At 36.2% G+C, this 15,772-nt stretch overlaps 1 protein-coding gene across 1 annotated transcript in view; it reads left to right on the top strand.

The window, feature by feature from the left end:
• Positions 1-15,772, top strand: part of ERBB4 (erb-b2 receptor tyrosine kinase 4) — a 1,304,701-nt gene that overhangs the window by 652,458 nt on the left and 636,471 nt on the right. Inside the window, exon 3 of the mRNA XM_006140094.3 lies at positions 13,518-13,704. Within this exon, the coding sequence (XP_006140156.1) occupies positions 13,518-13,704 (187 nt within the window). The remainder of the gene's footprint in view (positions 1-13,517; positions 13,705-15,772) is intronic.

Below are 15,772 nucleotides of genomic sequence, written 5' to 3'. Positions count from 1 at the left end.
TTGTCAAGAACTGTCAAGTGCCTGACAATTTTGCCTTTTTTGCAAGCTAAAAAGTTAGTCTTTCACTTATATTGGCCGACGACATGAGACTGAGACTCCGTGGTGCAGCAATCAGTATGAGTTTCATATTCACACTGATCCTTATTGCCCCAGAGGCAAGCCCATGGGGTAATGAGGAATACAAACAGATATGCATTTTACACAGAATGAATTTGTGTTACAGTTGAGTAACACTCAGTTTACAAAAGCTCAATGTTTAAAAGGGTGCTGTTAACCAATATCTATGTCCTAAAAGGAGAAACTATCTTCTTACTCGCAAACTATTTCTACATATTCTCTCTTTTTAATTAGAGAATTTTACTATAGTGTGTGTGTGCTCACTGGAGAGACAGAGAGACAGAGAGTGAAAAATCATTCCCCAGGGAGGATGGCCATGCCTCAATCCCTTCTCCTCCATTTTTCTCTGGGATTTAGAGCACACACACACATGCGACTGGCATGAGTTTTAAGCTGCCAGGTCTGGCACTTGAACCACAGTCAACTATCTGGGAGTCAGGTGACATAACCATTATGCCATCTGCTGATCCCGCTATATAAATATTCTTGAAAAAATTATCCAGAACAAAAGCTGATACAAGCCATCCAGAAACACTGTGAACTGTGTCCCAACAAGATTCTCTATTACTGTGACTTCACTTGCAATCTCTAGTCATTAATACTGAATTCCTAGAACTTTTAAGGAATTGTGGAATGGTAATGTTCTAATGTTTAAAATAAATGTCACTTTTTGAGAGTTTTATGTTGATGGAAAAATTATGAAGAAAATACAGAATTTCCATATACTTCACTTCTGATTTCCCTGATTGTTACCATTTTACATTAGTATGTTACATTTGTTACAATTAATGAATTTATATTGAATGATACTCTATTTTTAACAATTGTTTTCCACTTATTAGTTTGAATACTTTCAAAAGATATAATGTCTGATAGAGACAGAATGTTTATATCCCCCAAAACTCCTATGCTAAAACCTAATCTCCAGTGTGATGCTATTTGGAGGTGAGGCCTTTGGAAGGTGATTAGGCCAGGAGTTCATAGCCCTCAGAAAGGGATTAATGCCCTTGTAAAGGAGAAACTGGAGAGATTTCTAGCTCCTTATGCTTTTTGAAAACTTTCTATAGATGGTAGATTGTCCTCTGTGAACCAGAAATAAGGCCCTCACCAGACACTGAATCTGCCAGTGCTTTGATCTTCGACTTCCCAATTCCCAGAACTGGGAGCAACCCAAAAGAGGGCTGGGCCAAGAAAGATTTGTAATGACTTGGAAGCTAGTCTCTTTTTTTCTAAGTGACTATCTCATCATTAGACTAAGATTGGAAAAGATGAAGGAAGCAACCACGATGAGAGTGGGGTCTATGTCTGCATTGTTCACCCATATTTAGCACCTTCAATTATAATTCTCCTATAGTAAGTGGACAGTAAACATTTGTGTGAATAAATAATTGGGTTAATGGATAGATAGATGGGTGGATAAATGAGACTGAAAGCAAAGGGACTTCATGACTTTATTAAGGAGGGAAAGTCAAGTGCATATTTACTAAATTTCTGCTATGCTGATTGCTTTTAGCTATTATATTACTTTACAAATGAAATAAAAATTACAATCTATTTTTTTTTTAATTGAGAAAGCACAGGTCTAGCCAAATAACATGACATTGTTCCTTCTATATAATTGCAAAGTAACTCTCCAAGTTTAAAATATTTGGATTTCCCATTTGGGAAAATGGGTTTGTTAATAATATTCAGTCTTTCTATATTAAGGTTATCTGGGGGTGGGTGGGCAGCAGGTGGCATAGTGGTTAAGGATCTGGATGCCCACTTGGCTAACCAAGGTTGGAGTCCCAGATATAGCGACTTAAAAATTACACAGGGTACATGTGCATGTGTGTCCAAAATCCCAGATGAATGAAGGAGAAGGGATTGAGACATGACCATGTCCCCTAGGGAGCTAATTTCTTAGTTTTCCTCTTATTGTCTCTCTCAAGTGAGCACATATGCCCTATGATAAAAACCTGAAAAAAGAATTGTTTAGTTGTGTTTATATGAATTTATGCACAGAATCTCATTGTTTTCCCCATGTTTGAAAGCGTTTCTACTTTCTTGGCACCTAAGAGAATTCTGATTTTAAGTCTTTTAGGTAATATTTTTACCATAATGAAATTTTAGAAAGTGCATATTACTCATAAATAGGAATTTCAGACTGTTGTGATAAATATTACTTTAAACAGTAATTAACTATTACCACTTTTAAAAAAATACTTTAAAATAATCAAGATTTTGAGCTAGAGAATAAAACAGATCTTGGTTTAGTTTAGTATAGTTTTAACATTTCCTCCTTCATGTTTTGTCTTTGTGACTTTGGGCATATTATTTCAATTTAGTTTCCTCATTTATAAAACAGGGCTAACATTCAGAGTGTTGTAACCAGTACATGATATAAGACACATTTAAGTACCTCACACACACAAAATATGAAATAAGAAAATGTCTGTGTTTTCTTTTTCTTTAAAGAATTATTTTATTTTAACTTTTTTATTATTATTATCATTATTATTTTCCAGTTTGATCAGAGAGACAGAGAGGGAGAGAGAGGAAGTGAGAAAGCAAGCCACCAGGTCCAAGACTTGAACCGTGGTCAGCCATGTGGGAGTCCAGCGCCTTTAACCACTATGACACTTGCCGGCCCCAGAATGTCTGTGTTTATAAGAACTATAGATAGCTACTTAGATACCTATGACCTGAAAAAGGATACTTAAATATGAAAAACACTTTAATTTCTAGTCTACAAGTCCCTGGCCTGAATTTATATTTGTAGTTCTGATTATACCCACAGATGTTCATAGAATTCTTGGTGTCTATGTTTGAATCGAATATGAAGAGAATCATAAGAAATATCCGTCCTTGTAGTCACTGAGGGGAGATGACTAGAGTAAATATTTGTTCTCTATAAATTAATTAAGCTTTTTGTTTTGATTTTTTTTTATGGACAAATATTTAGACAGATACTAAACTGTATCTTGCCAGTCTTGTCAAATCCTAGCCTGATACTTTGGTCTTCTATTTCTGAAATTACTCACCCTTCTCATTGAAAAATAACAACAGACTAGTCACAAAAGCAGTCACCTCTCACTTCAGAATCCTCACGTGCCATTTCCCATATGCTTTCCAGCAGAGGCAGCTGGTGTCAGACATCATTTCATGAAGGCTCATTTTTCTCCTTTAGGTTTTGAGAGGCAGGGAAATCACATTTGAAAGACCTCAGACATGAAACTGTCACTCTCAATTGTCGACTGAAGTGGTATCAAGCAGTTTTCTCATCTAAACTTTGGTGATACATAGTTATTCCTTTAGAAATAGAAAAACACATTTTTATATATGTTCTGCAGCATAGATCGCATTTTAAAGAAAAGTAAAAACTCTGGATTCAGAAAAATAATAAATATGAATAGGATTTGCTATAAGTAAGGTCTTTTGTTAAACAACATATAGGGATTCATTGCACAAAATGATCTTAGGATTTGGAGATCTTAATATTTCCAGTTTGCAGATGAAGAAACTGAAGCACAGAGAGGTTAAGTAATTTATTCAACCTAAAACTTAGATGCTGGGATACGAACTTAGGCAGGTTATTAATTTGCCAGGACTGCCACAACAATGTACAGAATAGGTGGCCTAAACAACAGCTGTTTATTTCCTCACAACTCTGGGGCCTGGAAATATGAGATCCAAGGTGTCAGCAGAGCTGTTTTCTTAAGCCTCTCTCCTTGGCTTATAGATGGCTGTCTTCTCTCTGCCTCTTCACGTGGTCTTCCCTTTTTATACATATGTGTACTAATTTCCTCTTTCTAATTAGAACCACAAGAAGTAACAGAGAAACAACTTGGATTGGTTACAACTTAGCATTTGCCTTATCACTTATTAGATCATAGTAGATCACAGCCCACTCTAAGGATCTCCCCTTAATTGAATTTTTTCCTTTTGGAGAGGTTTTTGCTATAGGGCATGTGGGCTTGCCAGAAAGACAGTGAAAGACAGAGAGATAAAAAGAGAGAAATCCCCCCCCCCCAGGGGGTATGGCCACATCACAATCCCTTCTCCTCCATTCTCCTCTCCGGATCTTGGGCAGGCACACACATAAACCCGGTGTGAGTTTAAGCCACCAAGTCCAGGACTTGAACCGCGGTCGGCTGCATAGCCATTACACTAGCTGCTGGTTCCTCCTTAATTGACTCTTTAAAAAACCATATTGCTGGGGCCTGCAGGTGGCGTGTTGGTTAACACACTGAACTCGTACATGTAGACAGCAGTTTGAGTGTTGAAGTCTTGGACCTCGTGGCTTGTCCACCACCCCTACCATTCTGTCTCTTTCTGGTGAGTGTATGTGCCCTGTGACAAATTAATAATAACAATTAAAATTAAATAAGTTATTATAAAAAAGCCATAATGCCAAATACTAGGAGTACTCAGAAAGTTCATGAAAAATATATAGTATGGAAAATATCTGCATAGATAGCAAATATTTTTTGCACCAAAATAATCTTGTAATTTAATGCCACTTTTCTATTAACTTTCTGAAAGCCCTTCATCCAGTCACTGTCTAAGATACTATGGGGCTTAGCACTTCTGCCTATGAATCTTTGGGAAGGTTAGAATTCAGTCCCAAACAGATAGTTTGACTGAGTTTGCTTTGTCGTATCAGTTGTTTAATTCATTAAATTGACATCAAATGTGTATGCTGCCACGTTATTTACCATTTCTGAACATCACAAAATACTTGCATTATTGTAGTAACAACAATATGATGAGCACAATTATCTTTTGTGGTTTCAAACATTTTAAGTATTTAGAAGGAATTTGTTCTGTTTTGGAAGAATAAAAGGCTAAATAACTCATTGTTAAGTCAACAAATAATGGAGATAAGAGTGAATTAAGACCTGGCAGACTGCAACACCCAGACTTAATCACTGGGGTGCATTGTCCTAAATAGTCTGCTTCTCTGCAGAAGAAAATCCTCACTAACATGTGTACAATGTAAATAAAACCACAATGCTTTCATTCTGTTTAACCTCAGTTATATGAATTTACAATTAATTTCTGTTTAAGGTCTATGTCTACATAAAATTTTATAAAAAGGCTTCCAAGTACTCACACTACTTTCACATTTATGCAATATTTTCAATTTTAGTTAAATTTTAATTCACCAGATCATTGGTGTTTAACATGTATATCTGATAGGAAAAAAAGTGAATTCTATACTATTTTTTTTTTTGTGGGGGGGAGAGGTTTTCGCTATAGGGTGCATGTGCTCACCAGACAGACAGAGAGAGACAGAGAGACAGAAAGTGAGAAATCACCCCCTGGGGGGATGGCCACGCTGCAATCCTTTCTCCTCCATTCTCCTCTCGGGATCTTGGGCACGCACTCACACACGCCCAGCATGAGTTTAAGCCACCGGGTCCGGGACTCGAACCGTGGATCATTTTAATAGTGTGATTATTATTTTTTTTAAATACATACACTTAAAATTTGTATCTATGTAAGTGGGTCTACAAAAGTTTTCAACTTACTTTGTATAATATAATAATTTGTATAATGTTGAAAGAAAAATGTTAGACATTAAATTTAGGAGCATTTATTTGAGCAAAGACTAAAAAATGAATCAGATGCCACTTAGAACCAAGAGAAGTTCATGTTTAAAATGTGAATCATACATAGCATCAGACTTTTTAGAGAGAGAGAGAGAAAAATCACTCCCCAGGGGGATGGCCACTCAGCAACATATACAGGAAGTATTTACAGGTGGGAAAAGGAAGCAATACACAGAAGCATCTTTTTTCTTAATATTTATTTTAAAAAAATTATATTATTGAAATTTATTTACTCATTCATTTTGTTTTATTTTTATTTGACCAGAGAGGGACAGAGTGAGAGAGAGAGAAAGTGAGAAGGCAAGCTACCAGGTCCAGGATTTGAACCACGGTTGGCCATGTGGGAGTCCAGTGCCCTTAACCACCACACTACCTGCCGACCCCCATACAGAAGCATTCTGACTAGTTACAGCTTGCCATTTGCCTTAACTGGGTATGGTGTGATGAAGTACTTACTGTACATGGACATAGTCTGATAAGGTGGCAGACTTTGGCCACAATTCAGCTGCAATGATTGTCTGGGACTCAGCTACCCTTAAGTTAGGTTGCAGTTTACATACCAATTTAGGTGTTTTAGTTAAGATACCTAAGTCTGGTGTAACAAGTCCGTGATACATTGATAAGGCTAGACTATGTCAGAAAATGAAGGATAGATTGGTAATGTAGACTTGCAGGAGGACTGTTAAGAACTCTCCAGCCAGCTCAGGAAAATATAAAAGATAAAGTAAAAGATGGTTACTTCTAAAAGGGTGAGTTAAGTAGTCCCTTGTTTTCAATATAACTAAAAGCCTTCATTGCTAAGAAGTCATAGGTTGAGAGTTGGCTAAGTGGCCAGTGATGAATGAAGGGCTATAGATTCCTAGGAAGCAGAGATCAGAATGCCATTAACACCTGAAAGACTGGCTGGTAGTGGTTGACAGTTAGCAGTTTGGCTGGGATAATGGTGCATCAGGTTGTCTACCCCTGGAGTGGTATTTCATGCTGTGCATAATGAGCATGAATCCTACGTTATCACAGTCAGGTACATGACATTTCACATTACTCTATTTTTTGAAATCTAATTAGATCATAGTCCCTGTTTGCCAGAGTGACAATAGTCAGCAGAGTTTTAAGGACAGTAGGAAAACTGCAAGCAGAACTCCAAAGCGAAGTCTCTACAAGAAGTAGCGTTTGCTTTATTCTTATTAATGTTTTGGATTTTGGTAATTCTTAATGTTGTGTCATAGTTTCAAATATTCTCTGTTTCGTATATTCCCAGATGTGCAGTGAAGGGCAGAGACAGAAGGTGACTGCCTAGGGAAATCTAAGGGAAAATCCTTCCTAATAGAGAGCATACAATTTACTACTCAATTTGTCACTATCAGAGAACACATAAATTCTATGGTCATGACCAGCAGAAGAAACTTTCTACCCCACATTTGTCCCCCACCACTGCAGTCCCTTGTTCCCTACTCTTTTCTGTAATATTACAGACTTACTTAACTTCAAATCTAATGACCATGAGTAATCCCTATGTGTGAATGCCTTGATTAATTAAATGTATTAATATTACTTGTGGATGATATCTAATTTGGCATGAATACATAAGATAATGGAGTAAAAGTTAACAATTCCGAATCATTAATATTTTAGCTTGGTACAGAAGCTTGTAACAAAAGTAAATAGATAAAATTTCAAAGAGATACTTATATTAATGAAAACAACAAACATGAATTTGATGCATAATTTTAGTAGGAAAAATATAGGAAACCTATTTTTACACATTAATCTAAGGATGCATAATTGCTGTTAATGTGCATAAAACTGTGCCTAAACACTGATTAGATATTTAGAAATTGTGATGTACTACAATCACTTAGATCTTAACATAGACAAAGGAATATTTAAGAAAGTATTCTCTGCTTCTAAGGACCAAATTACAGAAAATTAACTAAAAAAGGGAATTTGTAACAAATAGGAAAATTAATAGCTGTTAAGAGAGTTGTGAAAATGAAATAGAAATTTAAAATTCATAATGATGGACTTTTCTGGAATGATCTGAAGATAAATGAAGAACCCAATGAACCAGCACAATTTCATCTAATCTTTAACTGAATGACATCCATTGAAAATCCTGGGAGGTTTAGAAGTACAGATTTCACATTGTCCCTAAAATATTACGCAGGAGAAATAGTTATAAAATGTGTTGTCATTTAGAAAAGAAAAATCCTACTTTTTTTCCTTAGGTTTATTGCTAATACAGTTTGGAAAATTGATCAAATTTCTTTCACTTTCTATACCTTTTGATTTCCATTGTCAAATGCCACAAGCAGAAAAAAAAATTGTCCCTTGGGCTAGAAAAGTTTTGAAGTTTGAAGGCTTTAATAATCTTCAATTGTATTTACTGCTTGAAAGTAGCAGCCGTAGACGCATACATTGACAGTGGGAATCCATCAGTTTTACTGAGTCGAAGCTTATACCGAGAAGGGGAAGCTATGTCTTTAGGTAGATAGTCACTCTTCAGTTGACAAGTAGGCAGAATCTAGGGGACTACAGTGTTCCTGAGCCAGAACCAGACTGAGTTTCTTCTTTGTCGGAGCATTTTGCTGATTTCTATTTACTTCTGGGGTCCTTGGGCACAAATCATGACTGTGTTGTTCAAACCATGTTTCTTTTTATTAGTGGCAAGCTCATAAAATCATTTCCCATCGAAAACACTATCTAGAAAGACCTTGAGCATCACTTTCTACTTTTTAATTCCACTCCATTCAACAGCTATTACTGAACGTCTGCTCCGTGCTGGTGTCTGCACTATAAACACAAAACATATAGAGAAGCATTTCTGAAATTTAGAGTAATGTTGAAATTGCAGAGGCACTACATAAACTTATCAAAGGTTACAGAACAGAGCTAAAAGCAACAGTCCTGATGTAATGATTTATAGTGATTTTATTTTCAAATCAGATTGTCCAAGTTTCCTGCCAATTATGAGAGAAGTTTATTAGTTACTATCCATTGAACACTGACTATTGGATAGATAGCTTTAAAAAAATCTTCAACCCTTAAAACAGTCTTTTTGTTTGTTTGTTTGTTTTAAGGTTTTTGCCACAGGGCACATGCACTCTCCAGAGAAAGCCAGTGAGAGGTAAAGTGAAAAATTTCCGGGGGGTATGACTATGCTGCAAGCCATTCTCATCCATTCTCTTCCTGGGATATTGGGCCCACATACACACATTCAGTGTGATTTTGAAACTGACAAGTTTAGGACTTGAACCACAGTCAGCCATGGGAGAGTTCAGAGCCTTAACCACTATACTACCTGCTGGACCCACAATAGCTTAATAATAGAGATATTGTTAATGCTCTATCCCCCTCTCTCTCATGGTTTTTTTTTCTTTTTTTTTGGTAGAGGTTTTTGCCTTAGGGCTAATATGTTCACTAGAGAGGGAGAGATAGAGGAGAGAGACAGTGAGAAGAAAAATGAGAAAATACCCCCCAGGAGGGATGGCCATGCTGCAATCCCTCCTCCATTCTCCTATCAGGATCTTGGACACACAGACACACATGCTCCTGGTGTAAATTTCAAGCCACTGGGTCCAGAACTCTAACCACAGGTGGCCATGTGGGAGTCCAGTGACATAACTGCCATCTGAGGACCAGCAGTTAGTGTAATGGCTATGTCACTGTGCTCACATGTAGTTGACCATGGTTCGAGTCCTGGACCCAGTGGATCTCTGTCTTTCTGGCAAGCACATGCACCCTATAGCAAAAACCTCTCCCCCCCCAAAAAAAAAATAATAATAATAAAAATAAAAATAAAAATAAATTGCCATCTGTTGGCTTCTATCTCTCTTTTTTTATTTAAAATTTTTTTTCATTTCATTTTCTTCCAGTCAATCACATTATTATTTGTCTTACAAAATGGATATTTCAACAGGTGAAAATTTCTCCCTAGCACTGTTGATAAAACTACGAAATATCTTCAACAGATAATACCACAGCTCTTTGTGCCATTAATGCTTTGCCTCCCTGTCTCTCACCCAAATGTCCTTCCTCAGACCCTCCTCTTTCACACACACTACATCTGGTATTTACATCTACATACGGCATTTCTATATCCTTTAGACAATTAGTTTCAGAGTGCACTCGATCTCTTCTTTTAAAGATGAAGAAATTGAGGCTCTGGACCAGTAGGTGGCACTGTGGTTAAGGCAGCTGGATCTCACATGGCCAACCACTCACTCAATTCAAGTCCTGAACCCAGTGGCTTAAAATACATGCTAGGTGTATGTACATGTGTGTCGAAATCCTGACAGGAGAATGGATGAGGGGGTATTACACTGTGGTCATTCCCCTCGAGGGATGCTTTCTCATTTTCCCTCTCTCTCTTTTCTCTATATCTGCTGTCTCTGGGGAGTGCATGTGCCTTTTAGCAAACTGAAAGAAAAGAAAAGAAAAACTTGAGGCTCCATGAATTTAAATTTGGTCAAGCTCTGATTTGTCTGGCAGATAAGCCTACACCTCTTATCATACTTCCCCACAGGTGAATCCATATGGTTAAAATTTAGTTTTATTTTCGTTAGAAGTTTGGAAACAGTTACAACTATTATTTTGCTCAGATTTTTCTGATGGCTGAAAGAAAAACAACAGATAACTGACGTGGTTGTGTGATTGTACCAGACACATTAATACTATCTTATATTTTTCAGATATTTCCGTGTTTACCCAGATCTACCAGTATGACTGCAAACCATGTTGTGAACTTTTTCAGCACTAAGCAATCTTTTCATTATTAAGTGGTTGGCTATAATTTTATTCTCAATCAGTACACATTGTGATAAATATTGCACAATGGCCTTTCCTTTTCGGAGATTTCAGATGTTTATTCACAGAAAGGTTTCAAAGGAACCTGCAAGAATGTGACTAAAAATACCAGTAAAGAGAATGCAGAGACTAAATTCATGATAGAATGTGTTCTTTTCAGAGCTAAAAATTTATTTTACTCTTCTATGATTTTTTAAAAATCGCAGGGCTTCATGAGCTCTGCTAGACATAAAAGGTTGGAGTCATATATGTGGAGTTGAGGAATTTGGCATTATCTTTTTTTTCTTTTTTTTTTTTTTTTGAGAGATTTTCACTGTAGGGCGCGTGCGCTCGCCAGACAGACAGAGAGAGACATAGAGACAGAAAGCGAGAAATCACCCCCCAGGGGGGATGGTCACGCCGCAATCCCTTCTCCTCCATTCTCCTCTCGGGATCTTGGGTACGCACGCACACGCGCCCGGCGTGAGTTTTAAGCCACCGGGTCCGGGACACGAACCGTGGTCTACTACGTGGGAGTCCAGCGACATAGCCATTACGCTAACTGCTGGTTCCCAAATTTGGCATCATCTTTAGTTTCCAATTATTTACGTTATGTTTCTGCAGAAGAAAGGAATATAAAGGATAAGGTGAATAGAATCTTCGCCATCGAGTATCATTAAATGATTGACAGTGGACCAACTTATAGGTGGTCTTTGTTCAAAATGGCTTGGATATATACATTCTCAGCATTAACAATATAGTGATGTCCAGAGGTCACATGACAGAGGTGTTTGTTACGCTAACATTTGAGTTACTAAAACAGTTTTACTGGACCAGAGAGTAACACAAGAATTGATCATGAAAAGGACTCATTCTGGACGCCAGAATCTCAGTTACAATAGCCTTTCCCTCCAGTCCCAAAACCTCTACAAGGAAGTAGAGGTTTTTAAAAAATTTATGATGGAGCATGTGTGTGTGCGCATAAGAGTGAGAGGGGAGAGAGACAGGAAGAGAGAGAGAGGGAGGCAGAGAGATGAGCACCCACAGGATCTGATAATTCCATGCTCCTCTTCCTCCAGTCTCTGGTGTGTTGGATCTTGGGCACTCGTGGGCATGCGTGGGACGTTTCGGGCTAATGGGCCAGAGATTCATACCCTGGTTGCCCTGTGGAATACAGCTTCTCCTGTGTACAGCATTGCAACTGTACATGGAGCTGGCCACTGTTGTCTTCAATCTGACCCTCTCAGAAGATAAGAAAAGTGTTTCTAAGAAAAATTTAAGGCACCCTAGGGAATAAGAAGTATATAAATATTATAACATTATTAAAACATGAAATAATATGTAAATGCAAAAAATACTTTTAGTTACATTTCACTTCTTTTTCTGTAGCTAGAGTCACTTGGAACTTCTTCTGTTACTAGCTGATCCTTCTCTACACAGTAGCATTGTTTTTGGCTCATTTCTGTCACACAGATTAGCGCCCTTATTATTTTCAGTGTCTGCTAATGTGTGGCCCAAGAGCCATGCCAAATAGTACATCTTTTTCAGTTAAAACCTAGAAAGACTTATCTTTCTAATAAACACTACAAAACTGGTAATGCCAGTACTTTTTGCCAAGTCTTCTCTGTTACCCAAATGTGCATCACCTGTGTTTTCTCTGCTTACACCAATAATATATTCCTCCATTTTGGAATAAACCAATGGAATTTTCTAAGTTTTATATATATATATATATATATATAAAGTGTCACTTCCTAAGTGGAGCTGGAGCTGATGGTGAGACTGATAGGAGGAATGCTGGGTGTTATATTATGTTTAAGGGCAAAAGATTGATTTTATATCCTCCTCTCCAACATTTACCTTAGTACTATCATGACCTAGAGCAATTAATTGTCATATACAAGTTAAAGGATAATTTTTCCTATATGAATGAAAGATGTTTATTTATTGGAACATACATTGTCAGACATATTTATGATCTGTCTTTTCAGAAATCAAAGAGCTAAAACAGTTCAATCACACGAACAGTGTTTGAAGGTGGAATTGTCTGCTTTAGGGATAGATTCTTTCAGGCAGGTGTGATTTTTAAACCAAGTGTGATGTGCAAATAATGCATGCCACTCTTCACCTTTCACCCTTTCTTCTATTGCTCTAAGCATTCATCTCTTCTCCCCAATGCACTCTGGGTCTTAGGAATGCCCATAGTCGCTCTAAGTTCCCAATTTGTTTATGTTTATGTTCATGGAACAAGTGCAGGATGCGATGTTCTTTGAAAAATGTAACATTAAGCGCTAATATAACAGTTTTAAATATGCCTTTTTTTCCTACAAACTAACATAGCTTTGTTTTACTTGTTATAAGCTTACCAATTTGCTTTTTATTTACATTTTTTTTGTTAGAGAGGTTTTTTGCTATTAGGGCATGTGTGTTCAAGAGAGAGAGAGAAGGCGAAAAATCACCCTCCAGGGGGAAGGTTACACCAGCATCTCTTCTCCTCTAGTCTTCTTTTGGAATTTTGGACACACACACACACACACAAACACACACACACAGAAGGCGTGAGTTTCAAGACTTCAGGTCCAGGACTCGAACCACAGTCAATCATATGGGAGTCCTGTGATGTAACTATTACACCATCTGCTAATCCCATCAATTCGCTTTTTTTGCTTGACTGATGGTTATATATCCTCTCCTCAATGTGGTCTGTCAATGAATGAGACCTTTATTTCTTTAACTGTTTTTGAATCTCAGGTATGAAGAACGTTTCCTACAATAAATTTATTACATTATGATAAGCACATTCATGACTTTTAAAAAGAAATACAGCTTGTACTTCAAGTGAGAGTCTCACCCTTTGTGATCTTTTATGAAGCCAATTATTTAGAATATGATGTGGAAATTAGTCTATTAAATTAAAAGCTGAAAATTAGAATCGAATAGCTCATTTTTATCTAAATGACTACATACACACACTGACAAATGACTTCAATTTTTTAACACAGGCAATTGTTTGTGTCTTTTCAGTCTATTCGAGAAGTCACAGGCTACGTGCTAGTGGCTCTTAATCAGTTTCGCTACCTGCCTCTGGAGAATTTACGTATTATTCGTGGGACAAAACTTTATGAGGATCGGTATGCCCTGGCAATATTTTTAAACTACAGAAAAGATGGCAACTTTGGTCTTCAAGAACTTGGATTGAAGAATTTGACAGGTAAGAAAAATATCCAAAATAGCAAATGTATCTTATTATCAATATAATGAAATACACACACACGTATATGTGGTTACTATAGTAGGGCTTCCATTGAGGAACGCTCTGCAATACTTCAATATTTGCTATTTGTGCACTTTATGGAAAAGGATATCCCATGATATCCTTACTTCTATTACAGATATTGTAAGTGCAGTTTGAAGGACACCATACTACCGTATCTCGGCTGAGCAGCAGTACATTCAAAGGAAATGTTCAGTGACTGAAAACTGAGATATGAAGCAGGCTTAAGAATGTTATGTTTGGTGGTCTCAGGTGAACAATGAACCATTACATCAAATCTCTGAAGTAATACCACAATTTTCACTCCCGTTAGAGCTTAGTAATACCCAAGCCATTATGTCTAGTTCCACTCTCTTTAGTTTTGTGCACACCTTATTTTGGGAAACATATCTAATTTATTCCATTTCAATTTCTCCTATTCAGTAGCTCACTAAATGCCATCAGCTATTCTTTCTCAGAGTATTTCCATATTGTTGGAGTGAATTTTTTTTTATTCTCCTTAAGATTGGAGATACAGAATGCTGGCATCCTGAAATTTCTACTAAAACACTCTGAGAATTTGATTTGCAAGCTGTTTCTAGTAGTTTAGTTAATACATTTGTTTATGTATATGTTCATGGAACAAGTACAGGATGATGTTATTTGAAAAATTTAACATCAAACCCTAGTATAACAGTTTTAAATCTGCCTTTTTTTTTCTAAAAACGAACATAGCTTTGTTTTACTTGTTATAGACTTTTTTATTTAATTTTGTTGTTGTTGTTGAGAGATTTTTGCTATTAGGGCATGTGTGTTCACGAGAGAGAGACAGAGAGAGACAGAGAGAGGACCTATATATAGTTATATATCTCACATATTTTATAATGGCTCCCACATTGGCAGAAGATTTCTAATGCCCAGTTTTACCAGGTACACCCTATAATTAAAGTGTGCTAGTTAGTAACTAATTAGTGCCTCTCAGTGGGATAAAGGAGTTTACACTATTCATTTCATATAAATTAATATTTATATGTTTTTGCATTCAAATATGTGGTGCTTTAATACGTGTTTTCAAGCTCTCAGTGGTAATGTGTTTTGACACTGACTAATTAAATATTTTAGAGCTATTGCCTTGAACTATTAAATAAGAAATATTAATATTGTCAGGTTATTGAGATTACTTGTTTCGTACACTGACAGTGAATATAAAGGATATAATTTTCAGTTAGAAATAGTTTTATAGTTAGCTCGATATAAAAAATTGGGATATTTCAGATGAAGAAAGGAATACTGATTATATTTTTTACTTTGGGCATGATTGTGATAGAATTGAAGAAATAATGGTAAATTCAAGTTGTTCAGAATTTATAGATTTGTCATCAATGTTTTTACTTCTCTTTCTTTCAATGATTGTTTTGTTACAAAAGAAAGGATATTTGACTAAATTGCTACTTACATGGAAATAATAATAAGAGGAAGAAATGAAATGAAACACGGAGTGAAAACTTGAGTGATTAAAATTAGGAGTCTAAAAATACTATGATTCAGTTAAAACTTGCATAGAAATCATTGTGTTTTCTTCATGATTTTCTTCTGATTACATTTAAGAAAGAATGAATACATTTGTTTTTAAACTTTTTATAATGCATACTTGAATCCGTTATTTCTTAAGATATGCTATTTGAAGTCTTTCCACAGAGAAAATTTGAAGCGTTCTCGTACTTATTACTATATTTAACATTAGTACTATTAAAATATTTTTAAAGTTATTTAATCAAAATTATGACCCATTTAAACACATGTCTATTGAATGAACTCATATCCTGTATTACTTATGGTTGTTGAATTTAACTTCATTGATATTAAGAGATAACACTATTATTTCATTAAAAAGTTCTTACTCTACTAGAAAACCCTCTGATATACATTGTTTTTGTGCTTTAGTAGAAATGCGTTAAGTAGTAAGTGATTAAGAAAAAGAGTTGATTATTTAGAAAATATATGTGAGGGGTCTTCAAAGGGTTCA

This window comes from Tupaia chinensis, unplaced genomic scaffold (assembly GCF_000334495.1).
Source record: "Tupaia chinensis unplaced genomic scaffold, TupChi_1.0 Scaffold000018_1, whole genome shotgun sequence".
NCBI classification, from domain to species: domain Eukaryota; kingdom Metazoa; phylum Chordata; class Mammalia; order Scandentia; family Tupaiidae; genus Tupaia; species Tupaia belangeri.
Note: the sequence above shows the minus strand (reverse complement) of the source record. Positions and strands in the feature narration are given on the sequence as shown.